General features: G+C 51.4%; 6 protein-coding genes across 6 annotated transcripts; 3 read left to right on the forward strand and 3 right to left on the reverse strand.

The window, feature by feature from the left end:
• Positions 1-207: 207 nt before the first annotated feature.
• On the reverse strand, positions 208-1,652 carry RVB2 (RuvB-like protein 2; the record flags this gene model as incomplete). Its single annotated transcript, XM_066097838.1, has 2 exons — positions 208-1,137; positions 1,200-1,652. 2 exons carry the CDS (start codon positions 1,650-1,652, stop codon positions 208-210), a joined length of 1,383 nt encoding a protein of 460 aa, XP_065952335.1.
• Positions 1,653-3,379: 1,727 nt separating this feature from the next.
• Positions 3,380-5,950, forward strand: IAQ61_008090 (uncharacterized protein; the record flags this gene model as incomplete). Its single annotated transcript, XM_066097839.1, has 1 exon — positions 3,380-5,950. One exon carries the CDS (start codon positions 3,380-3,382, stop codon positions 5,948-5,950), a length of 2,571 nt encoding a protein of 856 aa, XP_065952336.1.
• Positions 5,951-7,256: 1,306 nt separating this feature from the next.
• IAQ61_008091 (uncharacterized protein) lies at positions 7,257-9,704 on the reverse strand. The gene is made up of 6 exons (XM_003840390.2): positions 9,346-9,704; positions 9,195-9,211; positions 8,917-9,113; positions 8,561-8,863; positions 8,164-8,506; positions 7,257-8,111 (listed from the first exon to the last, which is right to left on the reverse strand). Exons 1-6 carry the CDS (start codon positions 9,450-9,452, stop codon positions 7,891-7,893), a joined length of 1,188 nt encoding a protein of 395 aa, XP_003840438.1. The 5' UTR covers positions 9,453-9,704; the 3' UTR covers positions 7,257-7,890.
• Positions 9,705-9,816: 112 nt separating this feature from the next.
• IAQ61_008092 (uncharacterized protein) lies at positions 9,817-12,894 on the reverse strand. The gene is made up of 2 exons (XM_003840389.2): positions 12,167-12,894; positions 9,817-12,050 (listed from the first exon to the last, which is right to left on the reverse strand). The coding sequence occupies exons 1-2, from the start codon at positions 12,683-12,685 to the stop codon at positions 10,335-10,337; spliced, it is 2,235 nt and encodes a 744-aa protein (XP_003840437.1). The 5' UTR covers positions 12,686-12,894; the 3' UTR covers positions 9,817-10,334.
• A 726-nt stretch (positions 12,895-13,620) lies between these two features.
• IAQ61_008093 (uncharacterized protein) lies at positions 13,621-15,791 on the forward strand (the record flags this gene model as incomplete). Its single annotated transcript, XM_066097840.1, is given in 2 exon segments — positions 13,621-15,756; positions 15,771-15,791. Coding segments are annotated over 2 exon segments (2,157 nt in total), but the record flags the coding sequence as incomplete, so codon positions are not given.
• Positions 15,792-16,531: 740 nt separating this feature from the next.
• On the forward strand, positions 16,532-17,021 carry IAQ61_008094 (uncharacterized protein; the record flags this gene model as incomplete). The annotated part of the gene is made up of 2 exons (XM_003840387.2): positions 16,532-16,687; positions 16,756-17,021. Exons 1-2 carry the CDS (start codon positions 16,603-16,605, stop codon positions 17,019-17,021), a joined length of 351 nt encoding a protein of 116 aa, XP_003840435.1. The 5' UTR covers positions 16,532-16,602.
• Between the last annotated feature and the right edge of the window lie 1,308 nt (positions 17,022-18,329).

Below are 18,329 nucleotides of genomic sequence, written 5' to 3' on the forward strand. Positions count from 1 at the left end.
TGCATTCCCGGCTGAGCAGTATTACGCATCCTGGACTTTTAACTTGTGCCTACAGTACAATCCACAGGATGCTCTATACCCAAATCACTGAAACCTTTTCCTACCTCATTACGCCAAAAGAAGATGGTGTAGAATGTGTCACCTATGACACATCCATGGCGTCGGCGCCGTTGGTGACATGGAGTGAAACATTGCCCGCATCACCGATCAGACGTTTCTCAGAGTCTGCAACGAACTGATCATGGCGTCAGCAAAGACCAGCTTTTTTTTTACTAGCGATGGACGTACCTTTACACTCCTTGTTGGATCATAGAAGAGCGCAAAACTACGCTGTACGTCTTCAATCGTCACATCTGGCCCTCCTCTCTTCTTGCGAATCAGATCAGAAGTAGTAATCAAATTGCTTGCATATCGCAGTCCGGTCTCCTGGCCAATCTTGGTCAGAAGAGCCAGAGCATCTGGCGTAACATCGACCTCCTCCTCTTGCGCTCGTATCGAAAGGATCTGCTGCATCTCTTCGGGGTTGTATGGGTGTGTGCTGACAATGACGACACGGTCCAGGAAGTCGAGCGGCAGTCCGTGAGGCGACCTGTAGTCTGTTCCTCGAATCTGTGTGTTCCCCCTGTTGCTGGCCATGATGACAATGGGCGCAAGCTCGTCTTCGAGGGCTCGGTTGATGAAGGAAAAACACTCAATATCGAGCATGTGAACCTCGTCAATGAAGAGTACCCCAGGCACGATAACAGCCTTGCCCTCCTCTTTCCACTCTGCAACCTTGGTGTTGATTTGATCGCGAACCTCACTTCGAATCTCGCCCGTGTCGCCAGAGAAGAGGGCGAGGAAGCCCTGTGTCCGTGAATTGATGACATCGATTTCGTGTAAGCTGACGGTGTGCACGACCTCGCGGCGTTGCTGAAGCTCGCCCTCTGGGCATTGGACAAACTTGGTGTCGATTCCCATGGCGTCGTAGTCTCTTGATCGTGTGTAGGAGCGACCGAGTTTCGTGATCTTGCCCGAGGCCTTGTCGATGGAGATGATGTCGCCGGCCATGATCTTCTCTTTGGTCATGGCATCGATCATCTTGGTGCCCATGTCGTAGATGGTCTCCATGTCGGTCGTCTTGATTGTCAGCTTTCCCTGCTTGTTGCTCTGGAGAGGGAGTTAGCATGCAAGCGCAAGATGATGCGCAACTCAATTACCCCTGTCACACTGCGGTCTATTTGTATCTCCACAACCTCACCCTCAATGACCTCGCTCTCCTCCGTTATCCGTACACCAATGGACTTGCGAAAAGCTTGTGTCAGCGCCTCGGTCTTGGACATTTCCAGAGAGAAGATCTCAGATGAGGCCAACATGGTAAAGGGGACGTCTTCGCCCAGCGACTGGGCCATACCCATCGCAATGGCTGTCTTGCCCGTGCTGGGCGGGCCGGCGATCAAGACTGCGCGGCCTGCAATCTTTCCCTCTTGGGCCATCTTAAGGATGACGGCTGCAGCCTTGCGCGCCTTCTGCTGTCCGACCAGGCCCTGCGACGACGCCTTGGGTTCGAGTGTGTCTGGCTCGACGCCGAGGCCACGAATGTGCGAATGCGCGGCGATGAGGTTGAGCCCTCTGAGCTCCTTGCTCTCGGCGATGGTGGTGATGGGCTGCATGGAATGGGATGCGGTTAGCCTAAAACACGTGATGGCAGCGCCTGACTGGGGGAGAGATACATACAGCTGCCATTGTGCCGCGAGGTGAGGAGGTGTACGCGAGAGCGAGACAGAGATCTGAGGCGGAATGGAGGGTGGAAGGTGCGACGGTTGGTGTTTCTTTTTGCCTGGCAACGATAACATCAGAACATCAGGAAGCTGCAGTAACGCTCTAGTGCTAGTAGGAGTACTAATACCAGTTGGGTCTTAGTCTGGGCGGGAGAGGCTAGCAGGGGGGTGCTTACTAGAGTACTGGACACTGAGTTTGTGGGAAGGAAAGCACGCTCCACGCGACAGGGTGGCCAAGGACTCGCTGACTCATAGGCGGTCCAACCGGACAAGAACAAGCAACGCGTCTGATTGGCAGTAAAGCTGACACTCCAAAAGTAACCGGTATCCAGCGAATCAGGTTGGGCTGGCTCCAGTCCTACTAGCATTGCCCAGGTGCCAGCTGTACCAGCCTGCATAAAGAACGCAAGCCAGCTGCCTTTACCTGGCAAATGATATTCGTCCGGGTCACAATAAGCTAAATGTCCGGGTCACAAGCCTGCTTAACCTATATCAGCGCTTGGCGTAATTTATACAGCTAGGGTTAGAGTTAGTTAGAGTGAGGGTGTACTAGTAGGTAGGGTTAGGTTAGTTAGGGCTAGGGATAGGGCAAGGGTCCTATAGATATATTTAAGCGCTAATATAGGTTTAGCAGGCTTGTAAGCTAGATATTTAGCTTACTATAACCTAGATAAATATCATTTGCCCCTTTACCTGCCAAAGCCACATAAGCCCACCCCCTCCTTAGTCTAGCATGACTTTCTCTGGGCACACTAGTCACTCTTTGTTGCTCACCCATACGCTACTGCTCCCACCTAGTCATGGCTATATAAACGGCCTGAATTTCCCCACTGCCCCCTCCCTTCTTTGTCTTTCTTCCTTTCCGCTCTTACTTTTTTTAAATCCTCTTCTCATTCTCCTGTTGCGCCCCTGTTGTTGGTCAGACAACGCGTGCGTCTCCTTTGGGCCCATTAGCCACTAAGCCGCTTCCAATCTCAGCATTGGCAGCGACCGTCGTCGTTCACTTGTTGTGTGTTACGGCCGCTTTCGCGTGCCCATTGTCTGGCTCCTGCGACAATGTCTGTTCGCCGCCCACATCCGGTATCCGCCGGTGGTGGACAAGGGGCTCCTCACAGTCTTGTTATCCCTCCCTCGCTTAGGTACGTGTAATATAAAAAATACAGAAAATTACAAGCAAATGGCAGGCGGACCACGCTTGCATAGCTATGATCTGGCGCGCGCTGCAACCAAAACGTCGCTACGGTCGCGATAGAGACGCGTTCCCCCAGTGCACGTGCTGCCCCGTCTTTGCTGGCTTGGCGGTTTGGGCTTGGGAACAGGCGCTTTCGTCGCCCGTAGCCCGTGTGCCAGTGGCGAGTACAGAAGAGCGAGGTAATTTTACAACAGAGTAGACCCTAGAGATAGGAGGAGATAGGAATTGTGTTGCACTCGGTGGCCAGCCGGCTCAAGCTTATGTGGGGCCAGATGCGGCTGTAATGGTATAAATGCTAGCGCAATCCGCGCCTGCTGTCTTGGGAAAACTTAGGGCGCCATGGTCATCATTGTTTACTGACTGACATGCGTAAAGCTCATACAATGCACACCCTTCCACATACTCAGCTCCACAGCCGAGCTCCGCCATGGGCTCACGAAACAAAAGGCCGGCGGAATCTCGATCTCGTGGAAACAGTCCACCCGGGAAGAGAAACTGTCCACCAGGGCGAAGAAGTTCATTTCAAGACAAGGTAAGGCAGCATCTGCTAAAAACACGAAAATTAGTTACAGCGTCACTCACTCCTCAACAGTATGCTGCTACGCGCAACCCCTGGTCATGTCCAAGTCCTCCCGCTTCCAGGAGAAGCTCGGCTGCAATCCCTACAGGACAACCATCTGACCAGCACAGACCAAATACGCAGCAGTCTGAGGATGGATCGCAAGACCCACTCACACCAGCTCATAATGCTCCGATCATGTCGCCACAAAGCATTGGTAGTGGAGCATCTACTCCAGCCCATCAAGTTGCGCCCATAGTACCATCCATGCTGTCACATGGTGGAGACTCAGTGCCTGCTTCGTATGTAGCTCGCATGCAGCCCCAAGAAGCACCAACGGGTATCCAAAGTAAACCCACAATGGACGCTCTGAGAAAGATGAGGGCAAGAAGAATAGCCCTGGCATCCACTCTCAATGCTAACAGCATGACATTTCATACTCCGGCTCCAGCTCCAGCTCTCGCTCCAGTTGCCAGCTCCGTATCCATCCAACTAGAAAACTTAGTTAAAGAGCTACTGAACGAAGTTGCACAACTCAAGAAGGAGCGACTTGCTATGGCTAAACGCCTAGATGCTTTGGAGCAGCTCAAGTCCCCCACTACACCTGAAACAAATGGGCCACTGGAAACTACCGTCAAGGCACCCGAGCATCTAAAGGCCGTCTTGGTTCGTCAGGACAAACTAGAGAATGAATTACAGAGCCTTTTAGACTCTCAGTCAACTGAAGCGGGGATCAAGAGAATTGTCGCTGAAGAAGTATCTGCCAAGCTGGAGGGCACCAAACAAGTCATAGAAACAGCCAACAAAGTCTCCAGAACAGTTTTAGAAAAGCGAATCGATCATAAGACAAAATCACTTTCGGACAAACACTCCGAACTTATACGTCATATAAATAAGCATATCGGGCCTACTAAAGAAGAGTACGAAAAAACAAATAAGCCCATTGTGGACAGAGTACGAGAAGTTGAGGTTGATATTAGATCGCTTCAAAAAGGGTTCGAGGAAGCTGATAGACGGACCCAGGATCGCCTTCACAGATTTTCAACCCAGATCGGGCAGGTTAAGAATGTTCAGAGCGAACAATCAAAGCTTGCGACACGAGTAGACAATTTGGAGAAAACTATCCTCAAGCCGGGAACTTTGGTACAAAGTCTTCCATCATCTTTTCCGCCAACGGAGGCCGAGACCACGGCCACCACTGACGACTTGGTCAACTTTACCTCGTTACGATTATCGCACGTTGAAAAATTGGTCAACGAGCTGCGCCTGGATAAGCAGGCCAATTCAGAGACACATGTCGAGTCGAATGAGAAGATAGCTGCTGATATGGCCCAACTTCGTGAGCATGTGGAGTTAGAATTCACCAGACTACGCACAGAAGTCCAATTGCGGCTATCAGATGGGGCAAATCAATCCTTCCAAGATCGACTCGAGAGTTGGGATGAAGTAATAGAGAATCTGGAACGTGACGCCTCTGATAAAGGCCTTCGAATATCTGTTTTAGAAGACAGCGTCCCCAAACAATTCTACGATAAGTTTGATCCACTTCAACAGAAAGTAGACCGGATAGTCGCTCAGATTGAAGAGAACCAAATAGGGCATACTGAGATGGGCAAAGAAAGGCAAAATCTTGAGCGCCTTGAGCAGTCAATACTGGACGAGAAAGTGACACGAGAAAAAGCTGTTTGCGACCTTAGCAGCCGACTGGCCACCAAAGCCGAATCGGATGTGAGGCAAATGGATGCTTTTCGTCTCACCCTCCAAAACCTATACGACCAGTACAAAAATATTACGTCCGATGACGTACACCAGAAGATGGTCCATTGGTTCTTGCAGATGCATCCCTCGAACAGCGCTAGTATGTTGCAGCAGTTTGCAGTTCTCAAGCGGGATGTGTCACATCTTCAGTCGCGCTCCAACGAGTTGCAAAACTTGTTGAACAAACAATATCCTTCCAAAATCATTCCAGAACAGTCCGACAGAAATGAGAACCCGCGCAGTCTCGCAAATGCTGTCGATACTACTGCTGAGGAAACGTTGACGAGAGTCGATGCGCTAAAGAAGCAGACTGACGCTTTGCAGAGTGGTTTGCAGGATCTGCAACTTCGACTGCATTATGTAAATGGAGCAGTGGCGACATCTGCCAGCAAATCAGCGCTGGACTCACTCAGTCATTCCATTCAGATGATTGAACAGCAGTTGCAAAGTTCCAAAGCTGATACACAATCAATACAGCATTTAGAAAAAGGACTCGCTAAGGTCAAGGAGATAATCGACGACAACGCAGTATTTTTGCCCCAGCTCGGTGTCATGTATGTCGCTATTGCCGAGCTGCAAGACCACCTCCAGAGCGTAAACATCAATACGTCGGCGAAGAAACCACTTGAACTAGACTGGACATATAATCTGAAGAACGACATGTTGGAGTCGCATCAATGATGAATGACACCAGGACATCTACGATACGGCGGCCTTTTTCCTCTTGATGTCACATGACATGGCTGGTTGATTTGCTGGGTGCAAGAGTGGTTCTTTTGCAACAGTGCCACTGCTTAACAAGCCACTTCATTTGTTCTCTTTTCTTTTACTATGTTTCAGTATGCTCAAAAGCGAAATGGCGTCACTTTCCTAAGTTCACGCAGCAAGAGATACCCCCGATGTCTTTCCTTCTTCCTAGCAATGGGGTCAACGTACTTATCTTTCTTTCCTAGACTAGTATTGGGGGACGTGGCCACACGGTCTTAGGCTTATTGGAGAGCCTCTACAGGTGATAGCAGTACATAATTACGTGCTCGGATATATTAGCCGAGTTAAACATAAAAGTTAATAAGACATGAGTAGTCTTCTTGGAGGAGTCTAGGTGGGTGATCTATTATACACAGACGATTTTAAGCATCCCTTGCACAAGTCTGTGTTACCAAAGGCAGCCAGTGTGCGCTTCGGACATCAGAAAACGCGCTACTTGACCCCGCTAAAAGTTCACGTCCTACAGCTTCACCCTTCACAGCCCAACCTTTCTGTTCCCAATCTAATCTACGAAAACTACAGCACAATAAAACCCCTCCCAAACAATGACAAACACAATCCCACACATGTCTCCGGCAACATCAGACACCACCATCCTCCCACCGGCCCAATCGACCACAGCGCCAAACTCAAAAGTCACATCACCACCACCCGAGACCCAGCACGACCCCGACAACCCCACTGGCCCTGCCGCCAAAAAGCGCAAAAAAGGGAATAAACAAACACATGTTCTCTACCAATCCACTTTCCGCAACACAACATGGGCCTACCTCCACCTCAGCCTCATCACCCCTGGAACCGCCGCTCTTCCTCCCCTTCTTCCTTCCTCTTCCACCAGCACCAGCACCAAACCCCCCTCCCAACCCCCACCCCCAGACCTCCCGCAATCCCTAACCCGCACCCTCCTCACCTCCCCCCTACACACCCACCTCGGCACCACGGGCGCCGCAATCCCCATCGACATCCTGCACACCCGCGGCCGCGAAATCTGGATTCGCATGTCGCGTCAGGATCGCGGTGCCGTGCGTGCCTGTTTGAGCGAGTGGGTGGGCAGCGTGGAGGCGGAGGATGTGCCGGGGTTGCAGGGGGTGGGGGCTGGGGTTGGTGCGAGAGGAGGAGGAGGAGGAGGTGGTGGTGCAAAGGTCAGGGTTGCGTGGAGGGTTTTGGGTGAGGGGGCGACGTTGGGGGCGTGTGGGGGTGGGGATGGGGGGAGGGGGGTTTTTCGATGAGGAGGGAGGGGAGAGGGGGATGGGAGGTTGCGTACTTTGTATGGATGGAGGGGAGGTGAAAGGCATGCATGGATTGAGTAGGGTTGGTTGGGATATAGGTGATGTAGTGGCTAGCGGTGTTTGAGTACGTTAGGAAGGGGCTGGCTGGCCATTTGACGTCTGGGGTAGGGGTATATGAGTTAGGAACAAGCATAGGTGAGACAGATATAGCCGTTCGCTTCCAAGGCGAAAAAAAAAATCAAGAGCGCGACATGAAGAGGAAGTAAGAAGAATCTCTTCATCGCTGCTAACGGGATTACGCAGCGCCAAATCTCTCGGCACAAGCGCAACATCAACAAGAAACAGAGCACATCTTGAGATGAAAAGAAGTCATCTTGCGACTCAATACGAACTGAAAATGCCTTGATTGGATTCACACAAAGATTCGAACAAAAAAAGGGGGTATTGGGCGTATAAAGGCCCTAACACTAAGATCCCGAACGGCATGGCTTATGCATATTGCTGAGCTCCTCCATCTTTCCTTCCCTCTCTGGCTTACGAGCCACAAACCATGTCCAATCTTTCTATTCCGAGAACCATAGCCTAGATCTTGTACGCTACTTGAACTTGCAATTTTGAGGGGGCCTATTTCCAGCCAGGTTGTGGTGTATGAGGACCCGGTGGACCGCCGTAGCCACCTGGGTGCTGTCCTGGAGGAGGAGGATATTGGCCAGGCCCACCCCCGTATTGGTTTCCATGGGGCGGGCCACCGCCGTACTGGTTGTGTTGAGGGTTGTCGTAGTTTGCAGGGCCGCCGTAGTGACCGCCGGGTGGACCGCCGTAGCCGGCAGGACCGCCATAGCCAGCTGTATCGAATTGGTCAACCGGTACTTTGACGGGGTTCGAACTGGTACGTACCTTGTTGACCATAGCCTCCAGGAGGACCAGGTGGTGGGCCTTGTCCACCGTAGCTGGGTGCGCCGCCGCCATAGCCAGATTGTCCCCCAAATCCAGCTTGTGCGCCATAGTTTGGTTGCTGGTGCTGTTGGCCGTGTGGTTGACCGTATGGCGGCTGGCCACCACCATATCCACCTGGAGCAGGGGAAGAGTAGCCCGGTTGGCTCTGTGGTGCGCCACCGTGGCTACCTGGCTGGCCACCCGGGTTGTAAGATGCTGGAGGCGCGGTGCCTGTGTAGGTACCACCTGATCCACTCGAAGAGGTGTGGCTATAGCCGTAGTCGCTATTGGCAGGCTTGTTATGCTACCATCTGTCAGTGCTGCTCGTACGAGTCTTGTCATCGCTAAATGCGCATACCGAACCACCACCAAGGACACCGCCTAGCAGGCTCCCGAGACCACCTCCACTCGAGCCATGGCCTGAGCTGCTGTTGTGGCCGCCAGACGAGCCTCCATGATTGTTCTGCTTTCCACCACCAAGGAGCGAGCCAGCAAGCTGACCCACGAGATTGCTCGAGCCACCGCTGCCGCCGCCATGCGATTGCTTTCCGCCTCCGAGGAAGGAACTAGCGAGTTGGCCAACGAGGTTGTTCGACCCGCCGCCGCCGCCACCACCGCTGCTGTGCTTGTTGTTACCCATGAGTGCATTCATCGCGAAGCCCTTTCGTCATCGTCAGCGTCGTCTTCGTTGATGCCCAACAATGTCATGCGTACCCCAAGTCCACCAGAGCGGTCGCCTGTGGGACCATCGACACCCCGTGTCCCGTCACCAGTATCTGGCCCCTGTGATCCATCCGGTTTGTTGTATGGGTTTGTGGCGTGGGCAGGCGTGCTGCGGTTGGAGCCGGGGCCTATGGGAGCCTCGGTTGTAGGAAGCTCCCATTGTGACACACGGGTGCTAATCTGAACGTCTGATGTGCAATGTTAGTTGTCTTTGTGAGCTGTATGTAGAAGCCTGTCTTGCACGGGGACAGAGATGGCCAGCCACGTACAGTAGTATTTGCGAGACCTGTCACCGAGTTAGCCATGTCGGATGATAGTATGCGCCGGTGTGGTGGGGCAGGGCAGTGGGAGCAGTGGTGGGAGGGCGGCAGTGGCAACAGCAGCAGCAGCAGCAGCAGAAGGCGGTGGGGGCAAACGTACGAATTGTCCCATTGCGCAGTCCATCCAGCAGGCAGCTGCGGCAGCGTAGGGTCGGTTGGGCCTGTGTCGGGCGAAGCGGGATGAATGGGGGGTGTTGGCGCCGCCATGATTGATGATGGATGGTGTTGTTCAGTGGGTTGTTGCAGGCTGGGCGAGGGCGCGGGGTCGAGGCAGAAGACGCCGCTTGTCAGTCTGTCTAGCAAGCACGGTGCAAAAAGGCACAAACTGCAAGCGACCCGAGGTGGAGAAAAGAAAGGGTTGTCTGTGAAGGTGAAGGGTGCTTGCTGTAGAGTATAACACCACTCGCCAGCATCCCAGGGCTTAGACCAAGCTCCTGCTAATGGATGATGACAGCTGTGTGAATTGGGGGGCGTCCCTGTTAGCGGTCCATGGTGCGCATTGGTCATTGACGCTTCGGCGAGGCTGTGCGCATGGCCAGATACTCCTACTAGCATAGCCGGTACCGTACTCCAAGTAGCTAGCTATGTAGTTGGCGAACTTGATGTTTGTGAGCGGCGCATCCGTGGCTGGAGCTCTTCTCGCATACTCAACTACTGACCCCACCTAGACGCCTGGGTACCACGACATCACCATGGGACACCACACATGGAAATGGAGCTTGTCTCGCAATAGCTTTTCGACTACTGTCTTGACACGCGACTGTCATCAGCAATGGACCACGACAAGCGCCCAGTCCAGCCCGCGAGAGCCCAACATGACAGCCTAACGGTTACCACGCCCAACCTTAGGTGATACAATGGGGTATTCATGCGTAGATCATACCGACACCTGCCCAATACCAACCTAGCATATGGAAAATACTAACGCCAATGCCATGTATCCCCCATCATTCCATGCTCGTCTCGACATTCGTACATAGACACACATCCGTCGGTACACGTGACAATGTGACTGCGCGCGTGCGCCTGTGTGTGCGTATGTGTGTAGCAGATGGAGTCATCCACTGACTAGCCTTGGACATCATCACATTACCAAGCATAACCGCCTTCGTCCTCATTCGCTTCATTACCATTCCATTCCTCGTCATCGCTGGGCTCTGCATCCAGAAAGTCGGCTTCCCCATAGAGCTCCTCCCGCGGTCGAAAGTTGTCTACGCGAAAGAGAACCGTGTGGCAACGGCCTTGTACAAAAGGCACCTCTTCGTCTTCTGACGCGGTCTCTCCACACGCAGAATCATCGTCCGAGGCCTCATCATAGCTCGTCGTTGCCTTTGATCGTAATCGAAGCCGCGTGGAACCCCAGGAATCCTCCAATTTCCTTCTACGCGAAGAGACTAACGGCCGATCACTATCACTGTCGTCGGCAGTCTCCACAGCCTCCACTTGGCCTGCAAAGCCCTCATGAACATCCTCCATCAGTGAGTCGTTTTTTTGGTCCTGTTGGATGCCTTCTCGATACTCTCGGAATGCCCGCAAGGATGCCAGATGAACGCTAGGCGGCTCCCATTTCCTGGCAAATACCTGTTTGAACTTTGCACTCCATTTTCTTCTAAACTCTGCGCGCTGCCGCCAATCGGTATCGACCATGGCTGTGATGGTAATCTCCTGTAGCCACGGCAATCCCCCAGCAGAGTTGATGAGAGAACTGAAGAAATTGGTGGCGGACTTTGCATTCCACTTTCGGAGGTATTCCATGTCAATGATCCTTAGAGACGAAGGCCATGTGGGGATTTCGTTTTCCCCTAGTAAAGTATCGTACAACGGCTCGTTGTCGGAAGACATGGCTAGTGAGCTGTAGTATGTTGTATCCATGCGCAAAACTTCCAATTTCGGGCAAGAGCGCCTCAAATCGACAACGAAGGACATGTCGAGAGCTTGGTTGTGATTGAGAATGAGCTCTTCGAGTTGTGAACCATGCGTTGTCAAAAAGGCTTGTAGAGCTTCCGAGAGCAGCTCACCGCAATTGGTTATAGACAGACTAGTGAGATTGCTGGGAAGTAGTGGGAGTAGCTTTCCACTTACGACACCACAGGTCTCGAATGATAGATTTTTGAGGTTGGGAAGTACAGTGAGAGCGGATGCTAAGAGTTCTTCTGCTGTCGGAGGGCTCCGACCGTCTTCAAGATCCTCCTCTGGCGCAGGGTCAGGGTGGAACTTGGTAATAGTGAGCTCTCGAAGGCTCTGAAAGGCGGCATCGCCGTGGATGCCCTTCATCCAGAGGACACCCTGGTCACAAAATGTGGAGTTCCAACGCCAACTCCTCAGGCGCAACTGTGTTTGCCTCAGAGCATCAAAGAGTTCATTGGGATACACCCACCGACGGAGCCTACGGAGCCTACCGCGGAACGGTGGCCTGTCGACAGGATCAAAGATATCTATCTCTCGTAGAGTTGTCAAGGATTTCACTAGAGAAGCTAGGTCACTAATGCTGTGCGTAGCGTCTGTCAAGGCAGTCATCTGTGTGGCATCCAATTCCAGACGTTTGACCATGACTCGGTAGTCAAGATGGTCTTCAAGAGAAGGCGTGATTAGATGGTACACCAGGTCCTTGCGAGCTTTTGTAGCGAATATAGGTGGGTTGCGGTACAATGCTGTCAGCGCTGGCTTCGTGAACAGTGAGCACACGCGAGCCATACTGGCAAGCCAATTGATAGACGCTGTAGGTCTCATGTTCTCGTCATGTAGTGGATGGGAAGCGTATACGAAGATCTGGAGCAGTACATGATACGGTAGAGAAGACCAATCCTGTAACACGAAATGTCAGCATCGCATCCATTGAGTTGAAATTACGAAAATCCACTCGATGATAGTGTGAAGGACTCGCTATAACCATTTGCTACCAAATTTCCATAGCAACGTACCGGCTCGTGACCATCTGTGGGAATCTCCGCCGCTTTAGGCTCGTTCACGACATCGATGTTTGGCTTCAACGCTGCACCAAGCCTCGATCTATGGTGTCGTTCTTCTCTTGATGGCCGCCTCTTCTGGGCACGAGGTGGCTGAGATGCAGTGGATTGCCTGCGAGGCCTAGTCCGCACAGGAATCGTCTGCTGCATGTCAGGCTCAAAGTCGGCGTCCGGATCCTCCTCATCTGAGCTGATGTCTTTGTACGAAATAGGTGCTCTTCCGCTGCTTCGTTGTGCCCGTATTGATGGTCTTGATCTGCTGGTCGAAGGTGGGTGTGGGGAGGCGACCTGACTGGCTGCTTCGTCGTCATCTTCCTCTCCATGTTGCTGCCTCGTAGTACTTCGGCGGGAGGAAATAGTGCGCTTTGACCTAGACGATGACGGCGCAGGGTCAGGAGAATCGGACAGGTCCTCATCGGTACTCGGTTCTCTATATGAGACTGCGCCTCTTTTGCGCTTCAGTGTAACGGCCATGGTGGCACAGCAGTTTGATCGCGGACCGGGCGGTGGGAACTGTCTGTCGCTGGTCGTTGCTGGAAGGCGGTGATGATTGAAGCAGCCAGGCCTCAGAATACGGTCACGGGATTCCTTAGTGATGCCAGCATGGGGGACATTGAGTTGCGCGCAGTCGTGATGGTGAATGTTCGATGCATGTACCGGAAGACCACGCCATGACGACAGTATGCAGGTCCGGCGACCGTGCACTGGGGCGCGCCGTCCTTATGTAGTTAACGGAATACGTGGTCACATGACCATCTCCCGAGACCACCGGTGAACTCTCCCTTCAGTGGTCAATTTGCAGGCGAGAGAAACACTCATGTGTATGTATATCTAATGCTGACATGGCCTAAGAGGTGAGTGCACAGCACTTGTCAGCAACATCTCGGCGGTGACTCCGTCGTTGCACTTCTCCCCTCCACCAGACCAACGCGAATACATGCACACGACCTGACCAGCAGCACATCAACCAGCGCCCATCCCAGCTACCCAGTTCCTACGGCATATACGCCTGTAGCCCCTCGCTTGTAGCGTGCTTCTGCAGTTGACACGTCTACACCCGTCGCACTTGCGCTGACACCCGCGCCTACGGAGAAAGGAGAAGCTGGAACAACAAAAACAACAACAGTCCAGCACGTGCACTCCTATGCAACTGCAAGGCACCGTCAACAACAACGCACATTCATTGACCACTCCAATTGCACTGTCCAAGCCACTGCTTCACATGAGCGCTGACGCGCCTGTCGCGTAGTGCTGCAATCCACATGCGCTGTTTAACTTCTTGCTTCAGCGTCAGTTGCCCTAGAATGCAACTGAGCACGGGGATCGAGTGTAAGTGAATATTAAAAAGTCAATAAAATGATGTTGTTGTCCACTACTGACGCAGATGAATCTAGAAGAGTATGCTAGGGCGTAAAGATAGATTTTGTGGGAACATATTACTATACGACTACCTCTCGAGCAAAAGAGCTCCCGTGGTTCTCAACAGAAGCTTGTCACGCGCTTTCCAAGTCCACCAGCATCTTTTACTGGGCGGAAATACAGAGAATCTCGTTGGTCCTGATTTTAGCCTTCGTGTCAGGTGGAGACCCCCTTCTTGGGACGAATTGGACGACATGATTGAGACAGACACGGCCAATGGATCTTTCTTCCTGAATATCGAGAGCATCAGGGTACATGGCAAGCAGCGCTCCGCTCAAGATGGCGACCAAACTCCGCATGCGAGAAAAAGTCGGGTTTTGTTGCGAGCCAAAAGCTCAATCAAAGCTTCGTTCTTCCCAGAGTCATCTCAGGTCTGCCGTACGAGGTCGACCTTGAACGCAGTCCTGAAAGCCAATGATCGAGGATCGGAAGGTAGTGCCTCTGTGGATATTGAACCTTTTGTTATTAAACGCCAAAATTTGGTCCCCACTTCAAGCCGGGTGACCTCAGGAACAAGCTACCTGATGGAGCTCAGACTTACGTTCACTTCGAAAGATGAAGCTGAAGATTTTTATGACTACATGGGTGTAAAGAACATTGCGGGAAACCCATTGCAGCTGGTCAGTATCTATGAAAATATCCTTCACTGCCCATCTGGGCCAACAATGCTTCAAATGAAAGACCACACAAACCAATTGGTTTTTGATCTAGAAGTCTGCATGTGGTGGGCCAATACAGTGCCAGAGTCGATTTTGGTACGATCAAATCGAACTCTAAGAAGCAGAGAGAAGCGGACGAGACCTTATCTAACGCCACCACTCGATGTGGATCGACAACCGAAATTTCAGATAAAATATGTACTTGGCAACATAATTGTTCAGAAGTCCGGGTTGGCTTGTCCACTAGACGGGTGCAGGACATCCAAAATGACCGATATAAAGGATTTGAGGATGCATCTGGAAAGTTTGCATGATCACTTCAGATGCACGGCCCTTCAGGAAGAGGTGGATGAGCAGGGTGTTGAGCATTGGAAGTTCGAGATCGAAGTTGCTGATCATCGAGCTGAAAAACGCACAAGTGATCGGGCTGATGAGCCGATGGATGTTCATGTGCATGCACCAGGACATCCATTCGATAGAGACTTACATCTGCAAGGCATCACTGCGTTTCATCAAGTTGCTACACAGAAGCACCCACCAAAACATTTTGCATTAAAAGGAAGACAAACGACATCAACAACGAAAACAATAAGAAAGCGCGCAGAAGCCGTACAGGCTCGGCCAGCACGACCTAAGAGGGCATACATTGTGCCAGAAGCCCCACCTGGAATTACCTTCTTTCGGTCTGTCACCAAACAACCTCTACATGCCGGAGATGAGATCAGCGAATCCGATGAAGAAGTAGATCTTGGATGGATGCAACTGCGTAGAGACGCAGAAATCAGCAAAGAAGGGATTACCGAAGTCGCAAAGCGTTTCCAGAAAGCTTTCGATGGTTTCATGCAGGACGAGAATTTACAGGCGGATATTCATGCAAGTGACGCTGTAGTGAGGTTTACGCGAGAAATGAACTCATGGCTATCTGAGGACGTCTTTGGAGAGCTAAGCTCCAAGCTAGATGAGCTGCTTCAAGACGATATCATAACCAAGGACACACATACCGCCTGTTTGGAAATTGTTCGCACTCCACAATTTGAAGGCCAAGCCGCAGATGAAGCTCAACACAGATTTGAGTCTACAGAAATGGGATTGCACCCAATCCTAAAAACGAATAGTGGTAGGAAAGGCAGGGGAAAAGCCAAGGTTACGAATACTGGTCATCTCACACCTATCACCACAGACTCAGACGGTGATCTGGAGATGCGAGAGACAGTATTGAATTCTGATTCAAGGATGCAACCTCCTGGGCTCTACTCAACGACACAGCCTACGTATGACGAATGTTACTGTGGCGAAGATCCATTGGTATCATTTAATGCTTCGCCAGTCATTGCCTGTAACAGACTTGTAAGTTTTTGTACGAGACGCATTGCATATCGATCACGCATTAACCAAGTTAAGGCCTGTATACGACGACACTTCCACATTGAGTGTGTTGAACGTTACATGAGAAGACCACTGCCGCCAGTAAATCCCAAAAGCCGAAATTGGACATGCGATGAATGCAACAAGACGCCCATACATGTACACAGCTCATAATCACCTTGAATACAAAGCCGACCTCTTTTGTTAGGACACGGTGTCTATTCCCACTGCGCCAAACAACCAAAAAGGTGCGTATAATCCATGAATGGATTATTCACGAATAGAATAGTATACATGGGCGCCCAACCCACAGTCAGTCTATGCGCGCACGCCATGGCCTGACATCTTTATTGTCTCGACTAGAGTGTTTAGAGTCGACATACAACTACATTGGCAGACTTCACATACTTTACCACTATTAATATCACCACTATTAATATGCACTTCTTTGATACCATGGGGCTGTTTTTTCGAGGTTCCTGAATAGTGGGATGCGCTACTTCGGTAGGACACATAGATGTATGAGCATAATGTCACATTTCATCGTCAGCTAAATTAAACTTGAGTCTTGATGAAGCATATCTACTTGTCTATACCACATGGAATGAAGTCAAATTGCAAGTTGCTATAATATTGCCTTCTTCTCATCAATGTACACGATAACTGTCAGATTAGGCATGAAAATTTCCCTATTGCCCCATTAGGTATTAACACGAGCGCCTTAACTTGTAATATAGTCCATTTCGGCTATACTCACGATACACACATAGAGTGATCATCCCCCACGGTCCCCCAAACCCGACCGTGCTCACAAACGATTCCAGCAATAAACAGAACACTGCACAACGAACAAACAGCCTTTGCACAACCTCTCCAGCCTACACAATCAGTCGTGCACCCAACCAATCCACACAAACCAACAACCCCAGCACACACACCCCTCTTCACATGATATATCAAATAGACACAGTCCATCATCTCGCAAGCACGCATCCGCCAACCCCCGACCATCCCAAAACACAGAAACGCTTACGTAGCCCCCTCTTCCCGGGCCATCCAACGTCTGACCCATTGGTCCACTAATCCAGACATGATCGCCAGGTACCGTACCCCAACACGAGCCCAGTCCCCGAACCGAGGTCCATTCGCTTAACCGCCAGAAAAAAAAACAAAAGAAGAGCCAGGAGATAGGCAAACTTGAAACAAATTCTCTCGCCCCGCAGCCAGCCGATCAAAACGCCGGCGCCGGCACCGGCGGACCGCACGGTCTGTCTCTGCCTCCCTCTTTCTCTCTCCCCCTCTCTTTTCTCGGCTGGGGCTGGCTGCCACTACTGGCGGCGGGACAGGAGTTAGGTCCGCCCGGGTAATGTACGAAAAAGGTAAATTAATGAAATGCAGAGCGGCCATTTGCCCGGGTTATGATTCCACACGGTGCATTTATTGGGGGGGAAGGAAATAAGGTTTTGATAGGTGGGTGGATGGACATATGTAAGCTGACTTAGATAATTTAGCTTATTAGCAGTGGGTGCGTTATGTTATTGGTTTTATACATTAATATCGTAAATTGTAAGATTATGGAAAGTTTGTCAAATACATAATATTTCTTAAAAGGGGTCGGCCGGATCTTGAAAAGGTTAAGATTAACAGCTCGTTTAAAGTGGAGGGGACCCAAGAGGAAACGAACATGTCGAATATATTATTGTTTATGCTAAATATTTCCCTCATTGGTGTTGAAGATAGTGTCTAGAGGATATGCCTAGCATGCCAAAGGGCCGCTGAGCTAGTCAAGAGATGGCGAGGCTTTAGATCCCCCATTCCCTGCCCTCTTGTTGCCCGGGCGAATAATTCCGGCTGGCTGGCTGGCTGGCTAGCTGAGCTGGGCGGGAGCAGCCTGGGGTCTGGGGGCGACGTTGATCAACGGGCGGGGAGGAGCATGGGTTCTGGCTAGATACGCTACCGAAGGTCCATCTACCACGATGCAATGATATTGATCGTGCAAAAGAAGAACCCCACTGGACTGGAGAGCCATTCCTGGTGTGATAATAGCAGGCCATAACAGAAGCGCAATATACTCTGTATGGGTACAGGTCCATCCACTCATGTTTGCTGATGCGATCGACGGCGCTCAAGAACCCCTGGTCCAAGCTCTGCTCCCTTCCTACTCAGCGGTCGTGACTCGTCTGGTGCTTTCAGGGTACTCCTTGACTGCTGCCCTCTGCTTCTACCTACTGCGAGATTAGTACAGCATCGCTCCGATTGATGAAACAGATTAAGAAATGCCAAAGGACGCCGTCTTCCACTGATGATATGGTCGGGGCAAGGCGAGCGGCAAATGAAGTTTTTCTCTCGTTGCCCACTACGGGTTTAACTTCCGAACAAGGGTATTTGGATGACCGTTTGCTCTCTTTGCTCTCTTGTGGCAGAGTCAGTTTTCTAAACGCTTTCGCGACGCGGAGTGGGCCTTTTGTACCGCCGCGTCCCGCTCCGACCCAAGATTTCCTGGCCTCATCACTATTACCCCTCGACTCCCCGAGGGGCCTCTCTCGAGCATGTCCGATCTGTACCTCGCACCCAAACTCTCATGCGGATTGATCGAAGACATCCAAGTAATATGACCACGATCGTTTAGCCTCCACAGAGTACTGTGCAGTCTGCAATAGGCTAAGTTGGTTGGG

This window comes from Plenodomus lingam (assembly GCF_022343315.1).
Source record: "Plenodomus lingam strain CAN1 chromosome Unknown contig_3, whole genome shotgun sequence".
Lineage (NCBI taxonomy): Eukaryota > Fungi > Ascomycota > Dothideomycetes > Pleosporales > Leptosphaeriaceae > Plenodomus > Plenodomus lingam.

Bases quoted from the DNA above. Each gene is read 5' to 3' on its own strand.
- IAQ61_008091 (XM_003840390.2), bottom strand. From the start codon at position 9,452: ATGGCGGCGCCAACACCCCCCATTCATCCCGCTTCGCCCGACACAGGC. The intron at 8,864-8,916 runs GTACGCATGACA...CGATGACGAAAG, and splicing joins ACCGCTCTGGTGGACTTGGG to GGCTTCGCGATGAATGCACT. The intron at 8,507-8,560 runs GTATGCGCATTT...GACAGATGGTAG, and splicing joins GTGTCCTTGGTGGTGGTTCG to CATAACAAGCCTGCCAATAG.
- IAQ61_008092 (XM_003840389.2), bottom strand. From the start codon at position 12,685: ATGGCCGTTACACTGAAGCGCAAAAGAGGCGCAGTCTCATATAGAGAA. The intron at 12,051-12,166 runs GTACGTTGCTAT...TTCGTGTTACAG, and splicing joins CCACAGATGGTCACGAGCCG to GATTGGTCTTCTCTACCGTA.